Raw genomic sequence first — 25535 nt, forward strand, 5'->3', positions numbered from 1 at the left:
AAGGGCAAATAAAAATAACACAAAGGGACCTCCGTGGGCCAAGACGCCAGCATTCTCCTGGCCCGAAATAGCAAATCGGCAAACTTCTCGAACTTCCGATTCTAACTTACTGCATATCCAAGATTCATTGGTTCTCCAAAACATCAAATATCCCTTCCAAAACGACCGGTGGGGTGGATGGCAACCCTTTAGTATCGCCCCTAGGCCCCCAGTCAAAGGACTCCACCGAACTTATTGGGGCACTGACAGCAGGAGAGCCTAACGAAACCGTCCTTTGAGGTCTTGGTTCAAGCATTCCCAACCCTATCTCCTCAGCGCCTGATGCGGTCCGGTCGGCATCTAGCGCCATATCCAGTCTCGAGGTGTGCCGCCGCAGAGATCGAGGCCCATTCAGGTTGGGCTTCTGGGAAAATGGGGATGACGAGGCCGGTGACAACAGAGACGGAGATGAATAGGTATGGGCGGAAAAGGCGGATGAGGGCGAAGACGAGAAATCTGGAGAAGAGAACTGATGTGAGTTCGAGGAAAGGAACTCGGCCTCAAGAAGTTCCAGGAGGTCAATGACCGTAACGCCAGGTGGTAAACTGAAATCTGGTCTTGGAATGCGTCTGTAGGCGGGAGATTTCTTTCGACTGTCCACTGGAGATTGCAGAGTATGGGGCTCAACTGGGTTTTCCCGCCTTTGTGACCGATCCGCCAATATGGGTGCTACATCTCCGGCGGTGCCATTGTACTTGGGAGCGTTGTTAACAGGATTGGATATAATGGGATGGCCAGGGGCAGGCGCATCGTTAGAGCTCTGAGTGGTTATATCAACTGCAGACTGATCAATGTCGCGCAGATCTTGGGGACGTCGCTGTCTTAGTGACGGTGCTCTCTGAAAGGCTGTTTGCAACCGAAGCTTCCCTCGCTGGGACTTAGAGAGCTGCCGTCGCATCCCTTGTACGGGTGGCAGCATACTCGCCCTCACATTGTTGAGGGAGTCGGACGGATTATGCGACTCAAACGCCGATACTGCCTGGGACACAGGCACGTTTTGATGTCCAGTATGGCTCATCTCTTGGATAAGGTAGTGCAACTGGGTCTCGTCGAGGTCTGCCAGCACCTCGTACAAGGAGCCTAAGGAAGAAGTAGGCTTGTGTTGCTTGCGCCCAGAAGTGTTCCCGGTGTTGATGGCCGAAGCCTTTAGACTTTCCATTATCGCAAATCCTGGCGGATGATTGGCTTCACCCACCCCCCAAAAAACTTTCTTTCCAGCGGCAGCGGCGAAACCGACAGCCCAAACTTAGATGCCGCCCGACACGCACTCCTACTTTAGCGTAACACGACAGATTTCAGTCCTGATCTCGGCCGTCTGGTGGATGAACTTGTGCGCAGCTGCCTCACGGGTTTTTCTTTGCACCTGACGCGTGCCTTTTGAAAGTTGTGGATATTGTACCTCGAAGAATGCGACTTTCTCTGTTCAATACAGCAAGTGGAGTAAATGGTGTTAATACTGATGGCCTACTCCTTACCCATCTGACTCGCATTCATCCACGGAATTGATAGTAAGACATTGTGCATTGTCGGATTTTTGGCTTGACTACTCTGCCCCTTAAAAAAAGTCGCGCCGTTTAATTACCTAATTAAATAGAACGCCACACTTTAAACCTGATACCCCGGAGTTGTGGCTAGCTTTAGTGCTTGGCCCCGCAAGCGACAGGGGTCTATAGTGAGCGTGGGACCAGCTACGGACCTGCAATATTTCCACCCTACGACTTTATTAGTGACAGAGCAGCCGGCGCAATATATGCAGCAAATAACCAATGGTTTGCTACCCCCGAGAGAAACGTCCATATGCAAATATCGGCGTGCACCCGTTCGGCAGAGGTTGTCCATCTGATTCATAAATATGCGTCCTGAAGGCAACCGCTACCCATGGCTTCCGATAATAATTGCCATCTCATGCACCGCGATCCTTCTGTTCTAGCAGAGATATTTCCGCGCGCACCTGGTCGTACACCAATCCAGGAGAATATTCGGCCTGCATTTCTGGCAGTTAGCCAGCTTCATGGTTGGGTTTTGCCGATCAGACGTTTGTCGCAATGCTGTCGTGATTCGGAGGAAGGCTTTGGGCTCCTGCGGCCACTGGATCTCAAGAACCACTGCGAAGTCTATGGCCATATTCCCGAAACGAACGGGTCAACTTCCGGGTAGTCAGCCTGCATCCCCATGATGACACTGTATTCATCCCTCAGTAGATCTGACCCTTCGTTGCCATATTTTTTGTAATTGCTTAGCTCGTGCCTCCGCAGGGCCACATTCCACGGGAAGCTGGAGGACGCGACCCCCATGAATGCACTGGCCTTGAACATAATCAGAAAGTCGACCAGTGCCTGCTGGTCAAATGTCAGGCTGTCAAGTCGTCGTCGATCGTGCCCTTGAAGTAAATCATGTTTCGTCACTACCTGTACATTTCTCCGCTCAGAACCTGATCTTGCTTTGACACGCTTGTTCAAGCCCTCGGCGAACAAATCAACCACCGTCTGGTTTCCTGATGCGACATAAATAACATTGAGACCCGTGCGCTCTAGATTTTGGAACTGCTCCTCGAACTGATCCTCCATACGCGAGAAGCGCCACTGTTCCGGGGGCCAAGCCCAGATGGCATCCTCTTCCAGCCGTAGGTGAGCGCCGTAGAAGGCGTTTTTGTTCACGGCCTGTTTCGGATCAATGGATAACCCAAACTTATCCTCCAGCTTCCAGAGAAGTTTGGCTGCTAGCGCGCGCGTGTCGTTTCTGAAAGACAAGATCTTGCCGAACTCCTGCGCAAATGCATCGCCGTCGGCATGCACTGGGTAATCGAGAAATGATTGTCCAACGTGGACATGCACTGGGACATCAGCTCGGACCTGCACAGATTGCTGGTCCAGCCAATCATCGAAGTAACGACGCCATTCGAGGGGATATTTCAATCCTTCGCGTGGATGATCTGGCTCAAATTGGTCCCCCACCACGGTCAAAGGCTCTCCCACTCGCTGCTGGTAATGGGGGAAGTCTTCTGCGTGTTCGTAGATGCGCAAACCAGGGCATCCTGCTGAAAGACGTGTGGTGAAGGCCTCGCGATCGAAGAGATAGTCAAGAGGCACCTCGGTTGAGGTTTCGATATCTGCCAGATTCTTTGGATTACGGAGGGCCATTGAAGGAATCACAATGGCGGCCCCGCCATGGATTGCATAACGTACGCATCTCAGAATTTGATTGCGAACCATCCCGACACCACCGTGCTGTCCTTCACAGCTAAACAACAAACCCGGTTGGAAATCAGTGCGAGCACATACTTCCTGGATGGGCTTGTAGTCGATAGGAGCAGGAAACTCGACGCTCATGGCCTCGCGGATGAAAACGCGTTCATCCGGACGCTGGCCGGACCCGTTATAGAGCAATGTCCAAAATGCATCATGAACACCAAAGAGTCGGATACTCCAAATGATTAAAAGGGAGGAAGCCAGCAAGAATATTGCGAGTCGCCGGTCTTCGAAAAGCATGGCCAACTAAAAATCAATCAGAATCCCGACCCTGAACAACCAAGAAATACCAAGAAATGATCAACAATACCAAGAATACCAAGAGATCGAGAGATCCAAACATCTGCGAGTTTTCATATTGCCAACCCAAAGGTGTGGACGGACCCCAATCGATGCTTACAGTAGGCTGGCAGGCTGGGAGGCTGGATACCACCCACAAGGGATGCCGAGTTTCAGCGCTGTTTCAGCCATCACCGCGTCTACAGCCGATCTATACCTCTTGCAGTATTGATGGGGGCTAATGTTGCAGAAGTCTTGCAGATTTGCATCATCTCACAGTCTGAGACACCTTTTTCAACATCGGGAAATTGGGAAATAAGGTGCGTTTCGTTTCCCACTGCTAGGTCAGTCTAGTTAGTCTGCACTTTTACGTCGGTGGGGTTTGGACGCCCGCATTGTAAACAGCGCCGTAGCGAGCTGCACTGAGTAGGCTAACCTTAGTTAAGTATTGAAGTCACGGTATGTAGCGCGCGCCATGTCACCCAGCGCACTAGATTAGCGTTCTCCTGGGCCAGCTTTCCAGCGCCCTGTAAAACAATCGCTGCGGCACTAAAAAGCCTATCAAACCAATTTCATGGTTTGACACATTACAGAAATCATTGAATAGCGACGGTAGAGCACTTGCAATAGTACCTGATAAGACGATAATACATAAAATTGTACTTTACCATGTGATCGAACTAACGCCAAACTCTCCGGCGTGATGGTCAACTCGACCTCATGTCGATTTCTTGATAAACAGTCATCTCCTATTGCCATGCACGCCCCAGACATGTAGGTCGCACGCAACCGTGGTAAATCTGCAGCGTGACTCACGGTTGCAAAGCCTTTGGCCTCAAATGATCCCTCGCGTCGAGGGAGCGTGCATTGCGTGGTGCAAGGCCTGCTCAAGACACGGCAGTGTGTACGAACCCCAATATGTTCCTCACGACCATTGATTCACCTGCGGACTTCCCACATACTCAGAATAGGATTACGCTTCCAGCAACGGCACAAAAACTTACCCAGAAAAACTTTATGCACTCCAGCGCGCCTGTTGTTTCTTACGCTTGCCGATCAATCGACGTGCAACCTGCGCGTAGAACAATGGACAGTCGTTTGCTTGGTTCTATAGGACTGGCGAACTCAAAACATAGGTACCGCCTACGCTTTCGGATATTCATCAATTGTTGTTTGACTGTACTGACTCTCACTTGACTCGCCGATTCTAGTGCGCTCAAGATTATACTAGACAGCTACAGTATGATCCTAGTCGTATTCTATAAAATACGGACGGGAGATTGAGTAGGATACGTTGGCAGCTAAACGGAAAAGGACAATATTTAATATACAATGGAATGTAATGCCCCCGCTAACTAGCAGAATGTAGGATGACATGCTGCCTCAATGCACAGAAGGTGTTTTATCCTGTACCATCCTGCAGTGTGTTAGTTATGAACATGATAAAGTCATGGCGATTCAATGGGAGCAAGATAATATGTGATACTTTGTTTGCCGCGTATGTAATTCACGTGGTAGGTATTTCTATGCTGCTGATTTGTGTACATAAATTGAAAGGTGGTATATAGTTTTACGTTATAGTGGTGTATGATGCTTAGTTTCTCTTGGCATGATATAGTTCCTTCGGATTGGTTGATTACAGAAGCAGACTCCGATTAGTTAGTGCAAGCGATTCTGAATTGATGGTTTTAGTAAGTAAAGACATTCGTGGTGGACGCATGCGAGGGATCATCTTATATTCAACGTACATGCAATCAAGGATGCCTCAACAGTGGCGGCAACTGGCTCAGCACATGTGTAAAATAGCTGTGAGCAATGGGACGGGCAAGAGCATTAGACCCACTAAGCAAACAAACAAGCCAAGAGTGTACTCTCGAACAGTCAAACCGAAAATACATGCCATCAACAGTAGCTGTATAACTAGACTGGGAGTTCCGATTCCACGTCGTGAGTTTCTTTCTCCTTCCCATCAAGGGCACCTCTTTCAGCTTCGCAAGGAAACGTAGGAAGCGAGCGGTTTCGCTTACACTATTCAGTGCTTGACTAGCCATGTGCGTTGGCCATGCCGCTCTCTCGTGCCCAGTTGGTGGCCCTCGTTGCGGAGCTGTTTTCTCCCATTGTGCATTTCAGTGGCTGATCTATATCAAGTCTTGGGACAGCTACAACGAGAGCCGTATTACAATTCCGTTCAACCTCCTGTTGAGTCCGAGCCCCGTTCTAAGGGACGTGAAGCGTTCACCGAGCTCCCCCGTGAATGTACAGCTTATTTGAGATACTTCCAATGATAATAGCTAATTTATGAGCAATCTGATGCAGCCTGCCTTCATACGTAGGTCTTCTCAATCTTTTATCGTCATCCGCGCCATTGACACGGATGTACTCATACAGCTAGTTCCGCCTCCATCATTGTCTTGTCACCCAGATGGTGTAAAAGTCAGCATACATATCCTCGGAAGTTATTCCTTTGTCAAGCTGGCCAGCTATTTCTATTTAACCTACATGACTTTCTTCGTCAAAAGCCACGCTCTACCTAGCGAGGAGTTGTCTTCCATCGAGGGTTCGCCTGCGGCGATACCTTTTCGGAATTCTTTTAATAAGCGGATTTGCATTGAAATGAAAGGACGAGCCGCCTGATATTGTGGTGGAGGTGCTGGTAAACCGTTTAAGTTTAGACCCAGCCTCTGGAGACGGTATGAAGAAGGGAATTGTACTAAGAAACTTGCGCATTCTCTCAACTGGTAAGCTTAATCTTCCGCCGACCTGGCTATACTCGTGTCCCGTCTCATCTTTCTGTTCTCATAGTTTAGGCAAAATATGGCTTCAGAATTGACTATTAATGGGTGTATCAAGTGAGGATTCAGAAGTGAGACAACCTGTTAGTGGGATGAACACCGTGATTGTTAGTCAGATCCATGTAGTTGTGATATTTTGAGCGCTAGTAAAAGATTGGTAGTATTTCATTTAACAACGAAATTGTTGAGCTATAACCTGAATGAATCTCGTGATGATGCTATTAATTAACTATGAATTACTGGGCTTCGCAATCCGTCTGGTGTGGAAGGTGAGGCCGTGAGTGACGCCCTGTCAACAGCGAAGTATCACCAAACCACCAACATCACATATGCTGAGTTGACAAAATCACCCGCCATCTACAATTTTAAAGCCTCTATTGTTTAATGAACGTTACATAGACCATTACTACACACATTTCTAGTATCAGTAGGAAATCTCCTCGAGCCTCTTCGCAATACGACCGCCAATAAAAACTCAGTAACAAGCAAGTACTGATATTTTTAGGTACTAAAACTGGGAGGATTGCATTGCGCTATCGTTGCTGCGGACCTTGATCTGTTGTGCTTTTACGAGGATATAAAATCGACTGTCACGACATTACACATTGGCTTTCAGCAATTGATTCGTCCCACATTGGTGGCCCACAGATCTGGCATTTCTTTAGATAATGCCATCGAGTAACAGTTGCACGTTGCCGCGGTTCATCGGTCATGTCGCCACGGTATCCTTGCTGATGGCCTATTCCGGAATTAACTCTTACTACGCGTGGTACATCAACAAGGTCCTTGAGCCAACCTTGGAGGTTGACTTTCCCGACGACCAGCCCGCTCGAGCCAAACGCGTTTTTGGATTCATACTTCTGACCGCTTTGTTATCAGGCATAATTTCCATCAAAGCCTTCCTCCATGGACTACAACATTCGAGGAACTATGGTTTTTGGAGATGCTCAGTTTTCTGCAACATCATCACGGCATTCTTCTCGTTCTCATCACATTTAGCGTACGGTGCCATTGCTTTATGGTACGCTCATGACTGGCAGCAGATTATCTCCGAAGCGGGCGGCTATGGGAAGGGAAAAGCCGACTATTGCCACTATTTGGTCGTGCTGAGAGCTTTCGAGGTAGCACTCGGTGGGATGTTTGTCGTTGCCACAATATTGCTCTTTTTCATAAATGTTCCTATCAAGTTGGAGAAACGCAAGTACTGAAGAGCAGATTGAGCGCTTGTTGATGCTTGAATCAGGCCCCAGAAAGAACAAGCAATGGCAATGGCCTCATTCGACCAAACAGGGAATAGGCCAAATCCGTATGGAGATGATGCCGCCATAGACGCATATATGGTACTTAACTGGTCAGTCTGGTGGCTACATGCTGGCGACTGGGAAGAGCGTATCGGTCTTGTCAGTCTTACACATGACAGCTGATTAATAAATTCATGAATTGATCACAAGCATAACAAGGTGAATGAAATACCCAGAGAAACCTCCTTGCAGGCTGCCAAAGTGCGCATCTATATGCGCTGAAGTGATGTAGAATCAATTGTGGTAGTGTAGCAAAGAGATCTATGGCCTCGGAGCACTTCGAGAAAGACAGTTGGATTCCAATTGTAGAGGGCGGCGCTCTACCTGATTACTGTTGTCCTCCCCAAACCTTGGCGAGAAATTCGTCAGCCCTGGTAAACTTGTAACTTGGGAAAAGGCGATTCATTTCATCCGATGAGTCCCATGCACCTCTTACACTACTGAGGAGGATGCCGATGGACACCGCTTTGAGTAGTTCTGAGGCTTGGTCGTCCGAAACTGCCTGATGGGCGGTTTCAAGTGCCCATGATGCCGTCAGGTTGCCCGCCTGGAGATCAACGGCCTTCAATTTATCTACTGTGAAAGAAGCGTCTGTAGAACCATATGAGTAAGCTTCCACAATGCTGTGAGATAGACAGTCTGTATACCTCGCACTCTCTCGCCGATGTCAAGGATTTGGGAAAAGGTGAGTCTGTTGCCCCTGATTCCCGCTGTTGTAGGCCATGTACCACTATAGTCTACTGCCTTCGCAACAACTGCGGCAAAGTCGGCAGCCGCAGTAAAGGTCATAACGGCATCCTCATGACCATCCACCATCATCGCGCGTCTGTTCTCGAAGTCGAACACGGTCTGCAGTGGAGCGATGTGCTTGGCCGTCTGGTGGGGAAAGGCAAGGTAGTCCAAAAATAGGCCTGGCTGGAATAGAGTGTATTCAAGGACCTATGAGATGACGAGTGCTTAGATTGACATGAATTCGGTGGAAGGACACGAAACCTTACCTTGGCTTCCTGGTTCAGCTGTTTCAAGTACTCTCTAATCTTCTCTTTTCCATCCCACCAAGGCATGTTTACCGTGCTCTTGCTTTGGATCTGGTTAGTGATTTGCGGAGTGTGTAAAATGGGTGTGGTTGATTATTACCTTCCATATTCGCTGGGGGCAAACCGTTTCACGCCGGCTGCGATCGCAGCATCAATGAGATTCTTTTGCGATTTCTGCTCGGGATCTGAGAGAAGCTGAACAAACGACAAGAGGGTGTGAGTGCCTTTGAGTGTCTCAGCCAAGGTTACTTTATCACTGTAATCAACGATCTTCCATTTGATTCCAGTCAAAGTTGCCATCGACAGCGGCTCCTGGACAGTAGATCAGCATGGTGGTTTGAGACAACAGCAGTGTTGTGGCAGTTTTGCTAACCTTCCTGCTTAATATAGTGATATCATGTTTCTGCGTTGCTATAAGAGCATCAATAACCTCTCGGGCAACCTCTGCCAGACGAGTTAGTGGGGATTTATGGATGTGGACGGCATTGGTTCGAACGTACGGCCTGAGCCACCAGCGACGGCAATTTTAACCATTTCGTAATTGGTTGAATATAGTATAGCGCGAACAGTACTCTAAGGGGGATCAAAGTGTAGTTACTATGCAGATCAATGTGGGAGAAAATAGAAATTGTACGGCCGTTCGCTCAATATATAGGCGTTTACTAATGCTCCCGTATGTACACCTGCATAGGAGGTCTAAAAGTCAGAAGATTGACAGCCAACATCCACTTATTGTACGACCGCGGAGGAGATCCATAGTGGCATAATAGAACTTGTACTCAAGATTGCATTGAACGTTGTCCCTACCATGCTGTTCAATTATCCAAAGCTCTTGCAGCCCGGGCTTCCAGGCGGCTTGCCAGGGCACCCTAGCGCTCATCTGTACCAATCGGCAACACTCAAGCCCGTGCTTCTCTTTTCCGCCGCGGCGGACGAAATTCAAGTTGAGCTTACACCATCGACTCCTTGAACGACACCGTATGGTTGCAAGCGTAGAAACGTTTTGGTCTCCACAAACCCCATGAACTCTTGTTGCCCGTTTCCCAACCAAGCATTTTGTCAAGACGCTTGAAAACATTGAACCTAGGATTGGCCACTCAGATGCCGGAAGCGCAAGCAGACCCCTCACTGAGTAACCCGTCCGCGGCGGGACAATCACCAGTTTGGCAGAAGAGACGACGAAAGATCCGTAAAGGCACACAGAGTTGTTGGGAGTGTAAGCGTCGCAAGACACGATGTACCTTTTCCGCACCTACAGACACTATCTGTGATGGATGCAGGAGCCGCTGCACTAAATGCATCAGCCAAGAGTTCCACGATAGCGGAGCACTGGTGCGTACAAATGGCGATAGGCTGAGTCGGATGGAATTCTTAGTTGATCGGTTGGCAAACCGAAGCAGTGCTACTTTGCCAGACACATTGCGCCCCGATCGACCTGATCAATACGAGACTGCAGATCTCATGGTGAGACATTGTGATCATGGTCGTCCTGATAGATTGGAAACTGATCAGGAAACAAGGAAACACCGGGACGTGATAATGGGATTACCAACTTGGAGTTGTTTCCTCCACCAGACCCCATTGTGGCCTCCGAATCAAATATAGCGAGTCTGCTGACTCGAAACTTGGATGAGATATCGCAAGCGCTTCTCGCAGTGTGGCCGGATCAACACAATTTGGATTTGATAATGAGCATTCCAGTCGATATATCGGTTTTACTTCACGGAACAGTATGCATACCATATTCGAAGCTCATCACCAACCACTTGACATCAACGCACCGTATGCTAGCGTTACCCGCATCAGGTTCTCACCCAATCCTCATTGCAAGGAGGTTACTATTGTTGGCCACCCTGTTGCAAGGCATCCCAGCATGTTCATTTGCAAACGTCGTGGGCATGGCTCTAGATGGCCGCGTGCTTATGTCCCGTGTCTTCTCCACCGCGAGTAGGCTTGTGACGAGTAACGATGAATTTGTCAACTCGCTCGAGGGAATCGAGTGTATTATGATCGAGAGCATGTATCTGAACAATGCTGGCGAACTCCGTCGCGCTTGGATGACGAATCGCAGAGCCATGACGATTGCGCAGATGTTGGGCCTGAATACAAGTAGCAATTCGGCAAGCACGATTCTGGAAGCAGACACCCGAGCACGCATTGACCCAGACTACATGTGGTTCAGATTAGTCTGCAACGATCGGTATCTTTCGTTGATGCTCGGGTTACCTCAAGGCTCGATTGACAGTGCGTTCGCCGCTCCGGAGGCACTACAAGGCTGCACAGCATTGGAGCGGATGGAGCGCCTGATGACTGCCGCGGGTGGTCTCATCCTACAACGTGGCAGCACATTTGAACGTGCGGACGTCACCACGACATATAAAATCGACAAAATGATCCAAGAGGCTGCCGCCTTGATGTCACCACAGTGGTGGGCGGCGAATCCTGGATCTGGCGCCGTTGCCAACAACGATATAAAAGCATATGAGGAGACAATTCGTCTTACGAACCAATTAGCATACTATCATCTTCTGGTACAGCTGCATTTACCATATATGATGCAAAATTCATCCATGAATTCCAACTATGATTATAGCACATTGACCGCTGCGAGTGCCAGTCGTGCGATTGTTACGCAATTTGTGTCTTTCCGCCAATCCATTACAGGTACTGCTTATTGCCGTGGCATGGATTTTGTTGCTTTCATTGCTAGCACGGCGCTATGCCTCGCTCACGTTGAATCTCGCCGGCCGCGACAATTTGACTCTGAGAAAACTGTCCGGACCGGACTGCGGTGCCTTTACCATCAACGTCTTCGCGACAGGGGATTGCTTGAGCGCATTCTTGAAATTATGGAGACAGCAGTTCAAGTCAGCAACGATGCGGTTGCTGAGAAGATCTCCGGCATCCTTCGACCCCTTCTTGTCGTCGAAGATAATTCAGCTAAAGGGACCACGTATGATGCAAGTGCCTCACCAGAGGTGGGCAAGCAAGCGCACCATCGTTCGGGCAATACAGACGAAGCTTTCAAAGTATTAAAGATTGAGATCCCGTACTTTGGTACCGTCAAGATCGACCACCGTCACATAACTCATGAGAACGTTGGCACATCACCTACGTTCACTCATGAACAGCTTGGGCATACGCATGCTTCAGAGCGTAGTGATCCTGGCTTTACTCTCCTGCGCGAACCAAACCCACCACGTACTTCACACCGATATGGACAGTATTACACTATTAATGCCACCAATTCAGGCAACACTGATTGTCAAGACGATGCGTTCACTCTGAACCAGCCACCAACTGATAGGCTGCAACAATCTGAGCTAACGCTGAGTGCAGATAATGACTGTTTGTTGCTTGATACCGACAGTGCGCTCTTACAGGATGATTGTCTCTTTTTGCCGACTGCTACGACAGGGACAGATGACTGGGCTTTACAAGGCGTTGACATGGCGTTGTTTACTACCCTCACGCAAAACTCAGGTGACTGATAGATATGATGGGTAATATATGGCCGGAACTTGGAGCGCATTGAACACCCTGCTTACAGCGCATGAGCGTTGGGCACTTAAGCAAACATGGAGATGACCTTCCATACAATCACCATATCAAACCGATCGTCAAACTCCGCTGCTATGCAATAAAATACAGCATGATTGAGGCACTTTCAATGTTAGTTACTATAAATTAGGGGAGTTCCTCAAGTAAATAGATGGCTTGATTGAAAGCTTGTGTGTAGATAGTTCCAACTGATTAGGCACTGGCATTATTCATTCGGGGCTGAACCCAGGATATCAAGGACCACCTATTGATTTAATCGACTTGCTGCTTTATCCGCTGGTATAAGTGGTTTTCATATCTGTTCTGTTGGGGCCATGTGTACATAGGCAGCCGAGTTCACAATTAGTCTAGTTTCAGGCCAACAGCCGCCGCGGCACAGTACACGAGGGTATGTCATAACCCGGTGCAACTTTATACCTCCGGAAACGTGTCCAGTATGAGATATTCGAGTATATTTCCAAGTATATGAACATGTGCTGAGGATGCAAGATTGAAGCGTATCGTTTCCCGAACAAAAGCTGCAGGGGAGCTGCAAAAACAAGCTTGCAAATCCACCACTGGAACTCCGGCGATAACAACAAGCCGGCGTGCAACACAAGCAAGGCAGGCAGGGCAGGCTAGCAGGCACGCCAGAACGCCCGGCGGTACGTATGGGGCCTTTTAGGTGATCATCCTTTTAGCCTTTCCCTTAATCCTTTGCCTTGTCAGGTGCGATAAGCTAACGCTGAGCTAAAAGCTAGCTCAGCATTCGAACGTGGGGTCATCCGGGGGACAAACCTCAAGACTGGGAAGATCTCATGCAGCATCTACCGAGTAGTGCTACTGGTCGAGCTGTGCCATCTGCTGTATGTAAGAGCACCGGTAGGGGAACGATAACTACTGTTACAGTACGGATTTTGTAAAGCAAGAAGTAAGAAGTCAGTCGTACTCCGTACCTGGTCGAAACCTCGTCGAAAGCCCCAAGCCCCAAGCCCAAAGCCCAAAGCACCAAGCCCACAGTCCACAGCCCCGCAATCCTAGTCCAGTCCTGATACCGTCAGCTGCCCGCCGATAACGTCGTCATAAGGCGTACGGCATCTTCCTCCAAGCATTCCTACAATACATTGTGTTAGAGGACGAAACCCATCTTACCTGACGTAGCCTTGTCCCTAGATTGGTCTGTTTGCCGGCTGAGCCGATTCCAGACTGCCTTCTCCTCTTCTCTCCTCGTCTTTACGATACCATTTACGTCTTTTCGCTGGTTTGCCTCGAACACACGGCGCTTATCGGTCAAACGCAAATACCCAGTCGTGAGAACGCCGTTCAGCCATCCAGAACAGCTCTGCAAACACCAGACATCCGCCCGTTTCCAGGACTATACATCAGCCAGGATGTTCGACGTGTTTCCCAAGCTGCTCTCTTCGATCGCTTCCTTCCTCTTCCCACTCTTCGCCTCCTACAAAGCTCTGAAGACGTCGGATCCCGCCCAGCTAACACCATGGCTGATGTACTGGTCCGTCCTCTCGTGCGCCCTGCTCATTGAGTCCTGGTTCGAGTTCATCCTTGTCTGGATACCCTTCTATGCCTACCTGCGCCTCCTGTTCCTCCTCTATCTCGTACTCCCCCAGACCCAGGGTGCCCGACACCTGTACGAGACCTACCTGCACCCGTACCTCGAGGACAACGAGACGCAGATCGAGGACTTCATCGCCAGCGCCCACGATAGGCTCAAGGCTGCTGGCATGGCATACCTCAAACAGGCCATCGAGATGCTCAAGACGAGAGTTCTCGGGATGCCGCCCACGAGGGACAACGGAGCCAACGATGTACGCGCCAAGGAGGCGCCGCAGAGCTACACCCAGGGACTGCTTGCTAGGTTCAGCATGCCCCAGGCGTCGAGGTGGGGCAATGTCGGAGGGTCCGCGGGAAGTGCGGGTCAGGACTTTTATAACCTGTTGGCAGGCGCTGTGAGCGCCGCAACTGGTGCCGGGGCGCTGGGTTCAGCCGGTTCGGGCGCATACGGCGGTGGGCCGAAGAGGGACGTCGACATGTCGGCGAGCGGGACTCTCATACCGGACAATATCCGTGGCACCGGTGAGAAGATCAGCTTCATTGCTAACCAGAGAGAGAAGCTTTCTTTCCTCCTTACCGCACTCGACAAGGAGGCCAAGGAGCTGCAAACATCTGAAGAAGAGCGTGAGGCTGGTGACACAACAAGCCGCGAGCAAAGACCCACGAGCTTTAGTCTGGATGGAGGTGAGGGCCCTTCGACTACTTCAGCAGGCACATCCAGGCCTCCCAGCGGACAGAGTATGTGGAGCGGCTTGAGTAAGAGCCGAAGTGAAGTCGATTTCGAAAAGATTGACGCCGAGAGTGGAGCCGAAGAAGACACCAATGACGGTTCGAGGCAGAGGAGGCCACAGGCTGAGCGAGCGCCCAGTAGCAGTAAGGCGCCCTGGAACTTCCTGGGCTGGGGTACCGTGAGTACAGGCACGCCGACACAGCCAGAAGAGTTGGAGGAGTAGTACTACTAGAGCTAAACGGTGAGACGATACTTTTACAATGACATGACACGGCTATCTTCGTGATATGGGGCGTTACGCGTTTAATGGTTATACTGCTCTGGTTTCTTGGTGTTGGACATTGAACCGAGGACTACAATAAACAGCGGCACATTCGCAGCAGTGTCTGTCGTCCAAAAAAGTGAGCAGAGAGCTGCACTTCGTTGGGCTGCTTGTATAGTTCCCCCCATGGCACAAACTCCATCTGCCGACCATGGTGGTTCCGTCATCTCAGCAATTCTATGTGACAGACCGGGTAGCGTAAATATCTGACACCGCGAGTCTCTACCCATCTATACCATTTGCTGGGTATATCCCATTCGCTCTTGTTACACTGAATCGTACAACGCCGGACCTCTGTCTAGCCACGAGTGCTCTATCGGCTCGAATCTCTTGTGCTGACTACAGTCGCGTCCATACATGGACACCACAAATTATCCCCGTCTAGTTCGTCTTCTTGAAGGGATACCGCACCTCGTCGTCCTTCCTCAGCCATATTTGCTTCTTCTTCTTGGTTGCCGCATGCTCGACCCAGATCTGTTGCGCGTGCGACTTCATGAACTTGCGAATAAAACGGGGATCCCAGAGCTCCGAGGCGATGCCGAGGTCTTTGCAGCACCGCATCAGCGCATTCGATTTACAACCCTCGGCTGCCGTGGAGATTCCGTCCTCGCTGAAGTATTGCATCTCGCCGCGCGCCTGGCCGATAAACCTATGTGGAGCAGGATACGTCAGTTATGTGGCCACTCATTGCGAAATTGACCTCCCACAGCCAATAAATCGGCGGGTTTGTTTTTATTTTATTTTCTTCTTTGGGGGAGCACCACTTACCGACCATGCGCGATCAAGGCATAGTCCCTGAAGACCAGGCGGTCCTGAACCTGCAGATCTCCCCTCGGCGCCAGGCCCCAGCCACCGGGCCCAAAGGCCGCGTTCAGCACCCGCCGGTACTTGATCTCGGGCAGGTAGAGGATGCCGTCGGGCTTGACCTCGATGTCGTCGGGCTCCAGCGGCGCCTGCAGCACCTGGGCGACCTCGGGCCCGAACGTCGCGGTCCCCAGCCCGTGGAAGGACGAGGACCAGTCGATGGGCGACCCGGAGCCGTCGGCCTGGGCGCTGGGAGGCACGTCCGGGAGGGGCTGCCCAGACACCTGCGGCACGGGCGTATGGGAGCCTGCTGGACCGGCGTGGGAGGAGGGAGCCGCTGTGGGCGCGGGTGCCGGGGCGGGCTTTGCGGCTGCTGCGGGCGAGGTCCTCGAGGCCGCCGGTTTGGAGGCTGTCGATGTGGCGGCCGGGCGAGGTGGTGTTGATGATGGGGCTGCTTTCCCCCTTGTGGCTGATACGAATGTCCGCGAAGGGTTCGAGACGAATCTGATATGTCTGCTAACTATGCGCAGAGGGGCGGTGGCTCGGGAAGCCATCTTCTACGGCGATCGCGTGGCTCGTCGCGAGCCGGTATCTATTATATCAGGTAGGTAGTCAGATAAGGAATGACTGGAGGCAAAGCTGTTGCGGCTGGGAAATTTTGGTGGTATGTTTGCCATTCCTTTTTAGCACCAGACTAACCTTAGGTTAGCGAGCTCCAAGTGTCGCGCAGGCTGTCCTGGCCGGGCGATAGCGGCCCGAGTTTAGTGGCTTGGGCTGGGTCCAGCGTCCAGCGTCCAGCGTCCAGCACACATGAGCTCACTAAACTAAGCTGCGTGGCAGGTCTGGCAAGAGTTGTGGCTGAGTGACTTGACATTATGGAAGGATACCAGAGGTAGAGATGGGATTCCGAATTAATGACCTGAAATAAAGACCCTCATTCAGCGATATGCTACAGAAAGTTAACCTCCCGTTTATGCATCTTTCGCAGAAGTCCTCTCGTTGTTGTTGTTTCTCTTCCAACACGCCCTGAAGATCTCCATCTGTGACTCGTCAGCCAAAATGCATCACACTCACACTTTTGTCCAATGTGCCTGGAGCCGAGGTCAGAGAGATGCACAAACCTCTTTGGCACAAGCCCTCCAGTCCTTCTTCTCGAAGTAGCAGTCCGTCAGCTTCATGTTCTCATCTGCCATGATCCATTAGCACCTATAAGCTCAAAGGTATCAAAACAAACAAGACCAAAACAAACAAAAAACCTGTGGTTCACAAAGTATTCCGCAGGTGGAATCTCCAAGAAGCCGCACGTACCTGCACATCCGGTGCTGAAGATCCGCTTGTCCCTGCATTATGCCGCATTAGCCCCCCGTTCCCTCTCCCAACTCTGCTGTGCAGCGAAATACTGCCCGGCTTTGTATTCTGGACGTACCACTCATCTGGCTCGTCGTCCGCCACCACTGTCTGTGCGGTTGTCTTCTGCTCCTCGTTCGACATCTTTTTTTGATGTTTTCGTTTTGGTTTCTTGCTAGAGTTTGACTTGGCCCCAAAGCACGGCTTGCCGAGCGAAAGATATTACAGTAGCGGCTTTTTTCTTTTTTGGCGGCGTTGGGGCGGATCTCTTTGCTATCCCCCGCCATCGACTCCGTTGTGGGACACCCCCCAGAACCAGATCCCAGGGTAGTTCGTCTTACTATTGAAAAAAAGTACGAGCTGAATGACCACTCATTTCGTATTCAACTCTTCTAATACAGATTTTGGAATTGTCATTATCTCTGCCCTATCCAGTCTTTGAAAACGAGCCGGCCTTCATCGCCAGCTGCTTACACTAGCGTGGGACGAACTGGGCATATACAGCCATGGCTACTCGCAAGCTTAACGTGCTCGTATATACCGGCACCGGCACAACAGTAGAGTCCGTTAAGCACGCCATCTACTCGTTGCGTCGACTGCTGGCCCCCAATTACTACGCTGTCATTCCCCTAACCGAGGCCAGCCTGCTCAAGGAACCATGGCCCTCGACGTGTGCGCTGTTGGTGTTTCCCGGCGGCGCTGATCTGGGTTATTGTCGGGTGCTCAACGGGGCTGGAAACGCCTTGATCTCCCAGTACGTCCGGAGGGGAGGCGCATACCTAGGATTCTGCGCCGGCGGGTACTATGGCAGCAAAAAATGCGAGTTTGAGGTCGGCAACAGAGGTATGGAAGTCATTGGGCCGCGTGAACTCGCCTTCTTTTCCGGCACGTGCCGCGGTGGGGCCTTCAAAGGTTTCCAGTATAATAGCGAGAAGGGTGCCAGGGCAGTGAGGCTTGATGTGAAGAAGGACGCCTTCAAGAGTGTCGGCGTGCTGCCAGATGAGGTCCTATGTTACTACAATGGTGGTGGCGTGTTTATTTTGCCGCCGAAAACACCAGACGAGTATCAGGTTCTTGCGAGCTACGCGGGCGATATTGATGTTGATGGCGGCGAGGAGAAAGCGGCAGCAGTCTTCTGCAGAGTTGGCCAGGGGTCTGCTATCCTCACGGGACCGCATCCCGAATTCGCACCAGCCAATCTGAGCCACCAGAACGACGTGCCAGGATACGATGACCTTATCGCAACTTTGAAGCAGGCCGACGAGGCTCGTGCGACCTTCCTCAAGGCTTGTCTCGTGAAGCTCGGTCTCGAGGTCAACCAGGAAACGTCCAGCGTGCCCTCCCTTTCGCGAATACACCTCTCCGCAATGGACAGCGCCGAGGTCGACGACCTGCTTATCGGCCTGGAGGAGGCAATCACGCGAGAAGACGGCGAGGAGTACATCAATGGCGAGAATGACATCTTTCACCTCGAGAAAATGAACACGAAATGGGATATGAATGCGCTCAAAAAAACCCTCTCACACGACAATACTATATCCTCACTTGAAGGCATCATCGACTACACAACAATCCCCAAACGTGTCATGGTCCACGATGAGTCGTGGCCAGATACGAAAGAAACACCATACTTCAATCATCACGCCTATTACTCTAATCTCAAATCTTACAGAGAAACGGACCGTGAGGCCGAAAAATGGGGCGACTACCTGATGTATGGAGAAGTGGTTACCAGCACCAACACTTTGCTTGAGAAGAACTACAAGCTCCTCTCACACCTCCCGACGGGATTTACTCTTGCAGCTACAACCCAAATCGCCGGTCGCGGGCGTGGTAACAACGTCTGGGTCTCCCCAGCGGGCGCCCTGATCATGTCCACCGTGATCAACCACCCGGCCCATCTAGCCGCCAGCCGGCCAATAGTATTCATCCAGTACCTAGCTGCCGTCGCCATTGTCGAGGCCATCAAGAGCTACGACAAGGGCTACGGCGACATGCCTGTGAAGCTCAAGTGGCCGAACGATATCTACGCGCTGGACCCCAGGAGCAAGGATGATCCGCCGAAGTATGTCAAGATCGGCGGTATCTTGAGTAACTGTGCATACTCCTCGGGCGCATACCAGATCGTGCTGGGAATCGGCATCAACACAACCAACGGCCGGCCCACCACCTCGCTCGACGCTCTGCTGCCCAGCCACCTGCCGCCGTTTAGGATCGAGAAGCTCCTGGCCAGAATCTTGACACGGATCGAAGTGCTCTATAACCAATTCGTCCGCAGAGGTTTCACCGAGGAAATGGAGCGGAACTACTACGCTCACTGGCTGCACGGACGACAGATTGTGACGCTGGAAGCGGAGGGCGGGGTCAGGGCCAGGATTGTTGGCATCACGAGGGACTGGGGTATGTTGAGGGCCGAGGAGCTGAATAGCGATGACAGGCCGACGGGCAAGATGTGGGCGCTGCAGAGCGACGAGAACAGCTTCGATTTCTTCAAGGGACTGGTGCGGCGGAAGGTATAGACACAATAGAAACAGCAGTTGCACGGCATAAGGATTATTTATAGAAGCCATATAAAGCGTATCGTTCTGAAATTCGACAACTGATAGCCAATCATTACTTTCGGTCACATTGACGGACGCGCTCGGAACGTTTCTTACGCGACTGCACAGGCACTCCAGGGATGATGGCCAAACGTTCATGACTAAAGGACGCTTAGTGCATTATGAGATTTCTCGACCGCACTCGGGCAGTTGTGTTGATATTATAGGGATAGTGTGATCTTGATATTCGATAATTTAACACTAAGTACATACCTCGGCAGATGGCGTTTATAAAATTTATTATAAAGAAAGATGTTCTAGATTACTCTTTTTATATAAGCTAAAGGAATTTATCCTTTGCAGCGATGGGCGTTCTTCAGCTCACAACCATAATCGAAAGTATACTCTGCTAGGCCGGAGGAAAGATTCTTTACAAAGTACCAGGTAAGCTCTAAGATTTCTAGGCTTAGGTACAGAGGTAAAGTGATCGTCTCATAAAAAGCTGTCTTTGACAATGCTGCTGATGATATTCCACAGGTACAGATCCGTACTGCAAGTTTGGTATAATGGACCCACACTATATTCCGGTCCCACGACACCCAACTACATGACCACAGCAACATGGTCATCCATGAACTTGCTTATGTCACCCATTAACAGCGCCGCGATGATCGATACGCCGCCGAATGCGATACTCGTGTAGTAAACATACTTGTACGACTCGGCATACGCCAGCTGGCCGGCCTTGACCACCGCTTGATACAGCGCCTCGTTGCCGGCGATACCGGGGACCTCGGCGATGGCGTCGAGCATGCTGGCGCTCGTGAGCTCAATGACCTCGGTGATTGTCTCCACGGACGTGATGCCCGCCTGCACGAGGGTCCCGCCGATGTACTTGGTCGCCGCCGGCGTGAACTTGTTCACCCACACGTTGAAGTAGACGCAGTACCCGATCGAGCCCCCAATGACTCTAATGCTGAGCGTCAGGGCAGCTACCGTGGCGATGAGGTCGTCTGGGCAGATGATGGTCGTGATTATGGACGCTGGCACTACGATGCCGCCGATGCCAAGCCCGGCCAGCACAAGAATACCCCACAGCACGTGGAGGTTGTCGACTTCGGCGACGGAGATTGCGCCGCAGCCGGCGGTCATGAGGATGGATGATATGACCATAAGACTCTTGTTCTGGCCACGGAATACTGAGAGCAGAACCAGGACCACGACTGCGCCAGTCATGATTCCGAATCCCACTGGGATACCACGGATGCCGACTTGTACGGGATCATGTCCGTAAACATTGAAGGCCTGTACCGGCCAAAACATCAGGATCGAGAAAAAGTTGGCACCTGATATGAAAGTGATAACCAGCGTCCATATCAGAATCGAAGGGGCTTGGTTCAGACGCCGTGGGAACATGGGATAAGGTGCGAATTTGGCCTCCCAGATGACAAAGGCGACAAGTAAGGCGGCCCCAATGATCAGTGGCGCAAGCACGTGCGCGGAAGTCCATTTGTACTATCGGCATACAAATATGAGCATGTTTTGAAGACATCGCATTGGAGGCTTCACTCACCTGATAGCCTCCCCATTGCATTCCACACATGAATAAGACCATGCCGGAGATGCTGGTAAAGCCGCCAACATAGTCGACACGTTTCAGCATTTCACGCCTGCTGAGACCCTCGGAGTTGACGCGTGGTGGCGGGAAGTAGAATACCGCTGTCAAGACGAGGCCGACAAGGGCCCACAAAGCGCAGAACAGCCCGACGTATCGCCACGTGGAATAATACGCGATCAGTTGGCCCCATAGGACCGAAGGGCAGAACGGAACAATGGTGAAGATCAGCGCTCCGACATAAAGACCTCGCTTGGAAGTCGGCGCCAGCTCAGAAGTTGCAGCTAGTGCTGTGAGTTCGTTGATACCGGCTCCCACGCCAGCGAATACCATGCCCGCTGTTGCCAGTTAGCGACGGCGGCTTCCTTGAAACACACGCGGGACTGTACCTATGAAGATGTTCATGGTTTGTGCTGTGGAGCAGATGATCATGCCCAAGACAATGAATGATGCCCCTTTTCAACGGTCAGCACTGTTTCGAATAGTGAGATAATAGGCCAGCACTTACCCATTAAAGCAACGTATCTTCGTCCCATCAGGTCTGACATCGACCCCACGAAGGGACAGACACCTGCCAAGGCCAACAGGTTCCCGAGAACGAGCCACACCCATCTGTCGGTTCCGCCAAGGTCTCCGTATATGTATGGTGTTATCTGTCATCGCGATTAGTGTATACGTCTCTCATGATCATCAGGGACGCCCACTCCTCCGAATAGGTAGACAGGTATCTGGGACCCAGTCCAGAGGAAAGCCTTAAGAGGTCAGTAACGATTTCAGAAATTCAGTTCAAGTAACTCTCACCTGAGCCACAAGGGCCATCTTTCTCTTTTTCGTCATCTACAGTATAGAATTAGCAGGATGTTGACAAGCGAGCGCGAAAAGCAGAGTACACACTGGTAAGTCATGATGGTTGACTCCATCTCCTGTACGATTGGTTAGTTTCAAGTGTAACAATTTCGATAATCCACATGGCCTACCTTCTGTGCGGAGACCATTTTCTTCAAAGTAATGCCCTCTTCCAGGAGAGTTCTCGTGTGTCGAGACGCTCTCAAGTTGGGCAACTTCGACCTTTTCATGATCGGAACTAGCCGGAGTGGTTTTGAACTCTTCTGGTGGTGCTATCGTCATATTGAACTCTGTACCTCGAGATTCTGCTTTTGAAACTCCCGACTTCTAGATCGTTTTACCCAAAAGTAAAGGCCAAGACCTAGATGGAACAACGAGGGTCGGGACTCATATAGATATGTAGGACTTGGGTCGCCCCGCACGACTCGCACAATCTCTGTGTAACGACGTATAGATGCCCCCTGGCACATTATGGGCATTTGCGGAGCCGTCGTTCTTCAGGATAGGTTGTCATTCCCTTGACCCCAAGTGTAGCGCCGGGTTTGATATCTGCATTAGATGGATTCTTATGGAGAACGACGCAATTTACTGGGTTTCCCCGCAGCTAAGCTTCGCCCAGGCGGGCGCCGTGGAGCATGATAACGGGAGTCTGGGGAAAGGAAAGTGGATGATGCCCAATAAGAATAAACGGACGATAAGTAGAGACCGAGGTTCATTATCTATTGCACTAGTCAGACTGGTTCATGCAACGTTTTGCAGGGACTTTCTCTCCAAAGGTTGAACAGTTGGAGTTGCGAGCTCGATGTCGATCAACCATTCTCCCCGCCATCGACAAAATATCAAAATTACCAGTACTTCCACGATTGATACCTCTAATTTCTAATGGTGATCCTGGAGTACAAAAACGGTTGTGGGGGTTTATGTGATACAAGATTTACGATAAGGCGGGTAGGCGCATCCTCCAACGCTAGACATCAATGCTTTGGATGTTTTCAGTAGTCTTCGATATCTCAACTTCTCACTCTGGAAGTCAAAGTGACATGGCGAGAAAGCCCAGGTAGATTGCGACGCCATGTCAAATCGACTCACAATATGGTTTTTTCTTTTCTTTCCCCTGGGGAGAGTCAAGAAGCCAATAGGTTTGACCTGAAATGAAAATAGTTGTGAAACAGATTCCCCCTGCGAGATGACCCAACGTATGCGCCACACTTTGTGCGTAGAAGAGTATAAGTATAGCATTCATTGGAAGAAGTTACCAATGAGCTGACGCCCAAGAAGAGTGTAGTGTTCTTGCCCTAGACTAGTAACGTCTCGGCCAAAATCGAATGCAATGGGGTTCCATAATAGCTAGAATTCTGGTGCGTAAGAAACATAACACTTGCAAGCATAGGATCGGCCGTGCTTTTTTTTTTGTCGGATAGCGGTAGCCACTCCCAACATACAAAACATGAAGGCGTATTGTATAGGTAGCTAGCAAATACGACGGTAACAGCTACCCACGAAGATTAGCCTTTACTATTACATGAAAAGGGTCTGATGCTGCCTGCTCAGTACATAACTCTCGTTCCTGTTACCGAGGCTGCTCGGCTCAACCAGACCGTACAAGGTTGCAAGGTCCATACTGTGGGTTGAAATGAGTAATAAGAGATGCCCGCAAGGTCTCAACAGAGATCGTCGACTAAAACCTCATTGGATATACAGGGGGATCTTGGAAGTGTGGGTTATAGAGATTTAGGCAGTACCGCTTGCTAGAAAAGCATTATTAGCCTACATCTGCTGAAGCTTTAGCACCTCAACTCAACATTGATCATTTATTTGCGGCTGAAATCAAGTTCTCAGTGAATTAGCTGCCGAGTATCGAAGAATCCATGGTATGCTTAATACGATTCGTCTTAATAAGGAGGGAGCAAGAACTTGTTTTGCAAAAGATCATGATGTGGACATTCTTTCATTTTGATACATGACTGTACTGCTTTGTTTATTGATAGCGGACTAGGTACTCTGGCAGACCCTCGAGAGCTTCTGCTAATTTGCGAACGCGACTCGACGAGTAAGGAAGGGAAACTGAACTGAAAATGGGCAGATTGTAAAGCGTTAGGATCGTGTCAACCAATCTGCACCTTTACGGACAAATGATGATTTGGGCGTAGATAAGAATGGCGAACGACTCAATTCTAGTCAACGCGGGGCTTGGTGAACGTTAGCGGGCTATTAGTGGGGCAGACTTTTGAGAGTGACAAATTTTAGTGGACGGGTATCAGCGGCAGGGCAGCTGTTCGTCCCCCGAGATCGCAGCTCACTACAGCACGAAAAATATATCCATCACAAGCAAATACGACAATTGATAACTTGGTAGTCGATTTATACAAACAGATTATTCAGTACCAATATTAAAGATGGCAAAATTGCAAGAGAGCAAGATCAGCTTCATTGGTACGTTCGATCAGCACGAAAATGAACCCCTCACTAACCTGTCCCAGGTGGGGGCAACATGGCTGCCGCCATCATTGGCGGTTTGCTCGCAAAGGGTATCGAGAAGCAGAACATATATGTTTCTGAGCCATGGGATGTCAACCGCGATAAGATGACTGCGCTGGGCGTCCGTACGACCGTCAACAATGTTGAGGCTGCTCAAGATGCCGACGTTGTGATCCTCGCTGTCAAGCCGCAAGTCGCCAAGGGAGTGTGTCATGAGCTACGTGACTCGTGGAGCAAACGGTCGTCTCTCCCCATTATTGTGTCAATTGCTGCTGGCATTACGCTTGTCAGTTTCCTTGAGTGGTTCAAGCTGTCTGATGGACGTGTTCCGCACGCTGTCCGTGTCATGCCCAACACGCCTGCTTTGTACGGCGAGGGCGCCTCCGGCTTGTATGCGAGCCCTGATGTTACTGAGGATGAGAAGACCCTAGTTACCTCATTGCTTAGTAGCTTCAGCAAAGCTACCGAGTGGGTGGATAAGGAAGAGCTGCTTGATGTTGTGACCGGACTGTCAGGTTAGTTGCAAAACATTGACCTTTGCTCGTCATGGCTAATCAGATATCCTAGGCTCCGGTCCTGCATACTTCTTTGCCATGGTAGAACACCTGGTTTCTAGCGCCGTCAGCCTAGGATTATCAGAGGAGCAGGCCACACGACTTGCCACTCAGACTTGCTTCGGTGCCGGTAAGATGTTAGTGGAATCATCAGATGGACCTGCTCAGCTTCGCAAGAATGTGACCAGTCCCAATGGTACGACACAGGCTGCATTAGAAAGCTTCGAGGTTTCGGGCTTCAGGGAAATCGTGGACAAGGCTGTAAAGGCAGCGACTAGTCGGGGTGAGGAACTTGGTAAAATTCTTGGACAGTAGTCGCTGTACTGGCATCAGAAAAGCATAAGCAGGTGTCAATCCAATATGCTTACTCCCAGGAACTAGTGCGAATCCTTCATTTAAAGGCATCGGCAAGTCACGATTGAGATAGTCTGAGGTGCATGATTGAGGTGTGCTACTGAACCATAGAGCAGAACATTTGGTGGGCATTCTTT

The 25535-nt window shown here is 50.5% G+C and overlaps 12 protein-coding genes across 12 annotated transcripts; 5 read left to right on the forward strand and 7 right to left on the reverse strand.

The window, feature by feature from the left end:
- Window positions 1-124: 124 nt before the first annotated feature.
- On the reverse strand, window positions 125-1198 carry BKA67DRAFT_662555 (uncharacterized protein; the record flags this gene model as incomplete). Its single annotated transcript, XM_046108024.1, has 1 exon — window positions 125-1198. The coding sequence occupies one exon, from the start codon at window positions 1196-1198 to the stop codon at window positions 125-127; it is 1074 nt and encodes a 357-aa protein (XP_045954308.1).
- A 955-nt stretch (window positions 1199-2153) lies between these two features.
- On the reverse strand, window positions 2154-3527 carry BKA67DRAFT_523440 (uncharacterized protein; the record flags this gene model as incomplete). Its single annotated transcript, XM_046098469.1, has 1 exon — window positions 2154-3527. One exon carries the CDS (start codon window positions 3525-3527, stop codon window positions 2154-2156), a length of 1374 nt encoding a protein of 457 aa, XP_045954309.1.
- Window positions 3528-7026: 3499 nt separating this feature from the next.
- BKA67DRAFT_539642 (uncharacterized protein) lies at window positions 7027-7782 on the forward strand (the record flags this gene model as incomplete). Its single annotated transcript, XM_046100672.1, has 2 exons — window positions 7027-7496; window positions 7602-7782. 2 exons carry the CDS (start codon window positions 7027-7029, stop codon window positions 7780-7782), a joined length of 651 nt encoding a protein of 216 aa, XP_045954310.1.
- Window positions 7783-7792: 10 nt separating this feature from the next.
- Window positions 7793-9499, reverse strand: BKA67DRAFT_578602 (uncharacterized protein). The gene is made up of 6 exons (XM_046103703.1): window positions 9197-9499; window positions 9070-9140; window positions 8797-9008; window positions 8658-8739; window positions 8307-8598; window positions 7793-8250 (listed from the first exon to the last, which is right to left on the reverse strand). The coding sequence occupies exons 1-6, from the start codon at window positions 9228-9230 to the stop codon at window positions 7988-7990; spliced, it is 954 nt and encodes a 317-aa protein (XP_045954311.1). The 5' UTR covers window positions 9231-9499; the 3' UTR covers window positions 7793-7987.
- Window positions 9500-9797: 298 nt separating this feature from the next.
- BKA67DRAFT_539644 (uncharacterized protein) lies at window positions 9798-12187 on the forward strand (the record flags this gene model as incomplete). Its single annotated transcript, XM_046100673.1, has 2 exons — window positions 9798-10160; window positions 10217-12187. The coding sequence occupies 2 exons, from the start codon at window positions 9798-9800 to the stop codon at window positions 12185-12187; spliced, it is 2334 nt and encodes a 777-aa protein (XP_045954312.1).
- Window positions 12188-13627: 1440 nt separating this feature from the next.
- On the forward strand, window positions 13628-14761 carry BKA67DRAFT_594700 (TB2/DP1, HVA22 family-domain-containing protein; the record flags this gene model as incomplete). The annotated part of the gene is made up of 1 exon (XM_046105077.1): window positions 13628-14761. One exon carries the CDS (start codon window positions 13628-13630, stop codon window positions 14759-14761), a length of 1134 nt encoding a protein of 377 aa, XP_045954313.1.
- Window positions 14762-14804: 43 nt separating this feature from the next.
- Window positions 14805-15127, reverse strand: BKA67DRAFT_398492 (uncharacterized protein). The gene has a single exon (XM_046096668.1). The coding sequence runs from the start codon at window positions 15011-15013 to the stop codon at window positions 14849-14851; it is 165 nt and encodes a 54-aa protein (XP_045954314.1). The 5' UTR covers window positions 15014-15127; the 3' UTR covers window positions 14805-14848.
- Window positions 15128-15241: 114 nt separating this feature from the next.
- On the reverse strand, window positions 15242-16218 carry BKA67DRAFT_523325 (mitochondrial genome maintenance MGM101-domain-containing protein; the record flags this gene model as incomplete). Its single annotated transcript, XM_046098452.1, has 2 exons — window positions 15242-15509; window positions 15629-16218. The coding sequence occupies 2 exons, from the start codon at window positions 16216-16218 to the stop codon at window positions 15242-15244; spliced, it is 858 nt and encodes a 285-aa protein (XP_045954315.1).
- A 109-nt stretch (window positions 16219-16327) lies between these two features.
- On the reverse strand, window positions 16328-17231 carry BKA67DRAFT_578613 (uncharacterized protein). Its single transcript, XM_046103704.1, has 4 exons — window positions 17091-17231; window positions 16973-17004; window positions 16786-16850; window positions 16328-16704 (listed from the first exon to the last, which is right to left on the reverse strand). Exons 1-4 carry the CDS (start codon window positions 17153-17155, stop codon window positions 16636-16638), a joined length of 231 nt encoding a protein of 76 aa, XP_045954316.1. The 5' UTR covers window positions 17156-17231; the 3' UTR covers window positions 16328-16635.
- BKA67DRAFT_578614 (biotin-protein ligase) lies at window positions 17229-19832 on the forward strand. The gene has a single exon (XM_046103705.1). The coding sequence runs from the start codon at window positions 17518-17520 to the stop codon at window positions 19528-19530; it is 2013 nt and encodes a 670-aa protein (XP_045954317.1). The 5' UTR covers window positions 17229-17517; the 3' UTR covers window positions 19531-19832.
- Window position 19833: 1 nt separating this feature from the next.
- On the reverse strand, window positions 19834-22083 carry BKA67DRAFT_578616 (putative major facilitator superfamily transporter). Its single transcript, XM_046103706.1, has 6 exons — window positions 21968-22083; window positions 21871-21918; window positions 21675-21819; window positions 21556-21621; window positions 21125-21504; window positions 19834-21066 (listed from the first exon to the last, which is right to left on the reverse strand). Exons 1-6 carry the CDS (start codon window positions 22001-22003, stop codon window positions 20155-20157), a joined length of 1587 nt encoding a protein of 528 aa, XP_045954318.1. The 5' UTR covers window positions 22004-22083; the 3' UTR covers window positions 19834-20154.
- A 2325-nt stretch (window positions 22084-24408) lies between these two features.
- Window positions 24409-25359, forward strand: BKA67DRAFT_594704 (pyrroline-5-carboxylate reductase dimerization-domain-containing protein; the record flags this gene model as incomplete). The annotated part of the gene is made up of 3 exons (XM_046105078.1): window positions 24409-24445; window positions 24493-25005; window positions 25058-25359. 3 exons carry the CDS (start codon window positions 24409-24411, stop codon window positions 25357-25359), a joined length of 852 nt encoding a protein of 283 aa, XP_045954319.1.
- Between the last annotated feature and the right edge of the window lie 176 nt (window positions 25360-25535).

The sequence above is a fragment of the Truncatella angustata genome (genome assembly GCF_020726525.1).
Source record: "Truncatella angustata strain MPI-SDFR-AT-0073 chromosome Unknown BKA67scaffold_8, whole genome shotgun sequence".
Taxonomy (NCBI): Eukaryota; Fungi; Ascomycota; class Sordariomycetes; order Amphisphaeriales; family Sporocadaceae; genus Truncatella; species Truncatella angustata.

Excerpts from the sequence above, each read along its gene's own strand:
- BKA67DRAFT_398492 (XM_046096668.1), bottom strand. The coding sequence starts at position 15,013 with ATGGTCGGCAGATGGAGTTTGTGCCATGGGGGGAACTATACAAGCAGC.
- BKA67DRAFT_578614 (XM_046103705.1), top strand. The coding sequence starts at position 17,518 with ATGGCTACTCGCAAGCTTAACGTGCTCGTATATACCGGCACCGGCACA.
- BKA67DRAFT_578602 (XM_046103703.1), bottom strand. The coding sequence starts at position 9,230 with ATGGTTAAAATTGCCGTCGCTGGTGGCTCAGGCC. Across the intron at positions 9,009-9,069 it reads TCACTATATTAAGCAGGAAG|GAGCCGCTGTCGATGGCAAC; the intron begins GTTAGCAAAACT and ends TCTACTGTCCAG. Across the intron at positions 8,251-8,306 it reads CATCGGCGAGAGAGTGCGAG|ACGCTTCTTTCACAGTAGAT; the intron begins GTATACAGACTG and ends ATGGTTCTACAG.
- BKA67DRAFT_578616 (XM_046103706.1), bottom strand. The coding sequence starts at position 22,003 with ATGACGAAAAAGAGAAAGATGGCCCTTGTGGCTCAG. Across the intron at positions 21,622-21,674 it reads AAGATACGTTGCTTTAATGG|GGGCATCATTCATTGTCTTG; the intron begins GTAAGTGCTGGC and ends ACCGTTGAAAAG. Across the intron at positions 21,505-21,555 it reads AACCATGAACATCTTCATAG|CGGGCATGGTATTCGCTGGC; the intron begins GTACAGTCCCGC and ends AACTGGCAACAG.
- BKA67DRAFT_578613 (XM_046103704.1), bottom strand. The coding sequence starts at position 17,155 with ATGTCGAACGAGGAGCAGAAGACAACCGCACAGACAGTGGTGGCGGAC. Across the intron at positions 16,851-16,972 it reads CTTCAGCACCGGATGTGCAG|ATGAGAACATGAAGCTGACG; the intron begins GTACGTGCGGCT and ends GGATCATGGCAG. Across the intron at positions 16,705-16,785 it reads GGAGGGCTTGTGCCAAAGAG|ATGGAGATCTTCAGGGCGTG; the intron begins GTTTGTGCATCT and ends GACGAGTCACAG.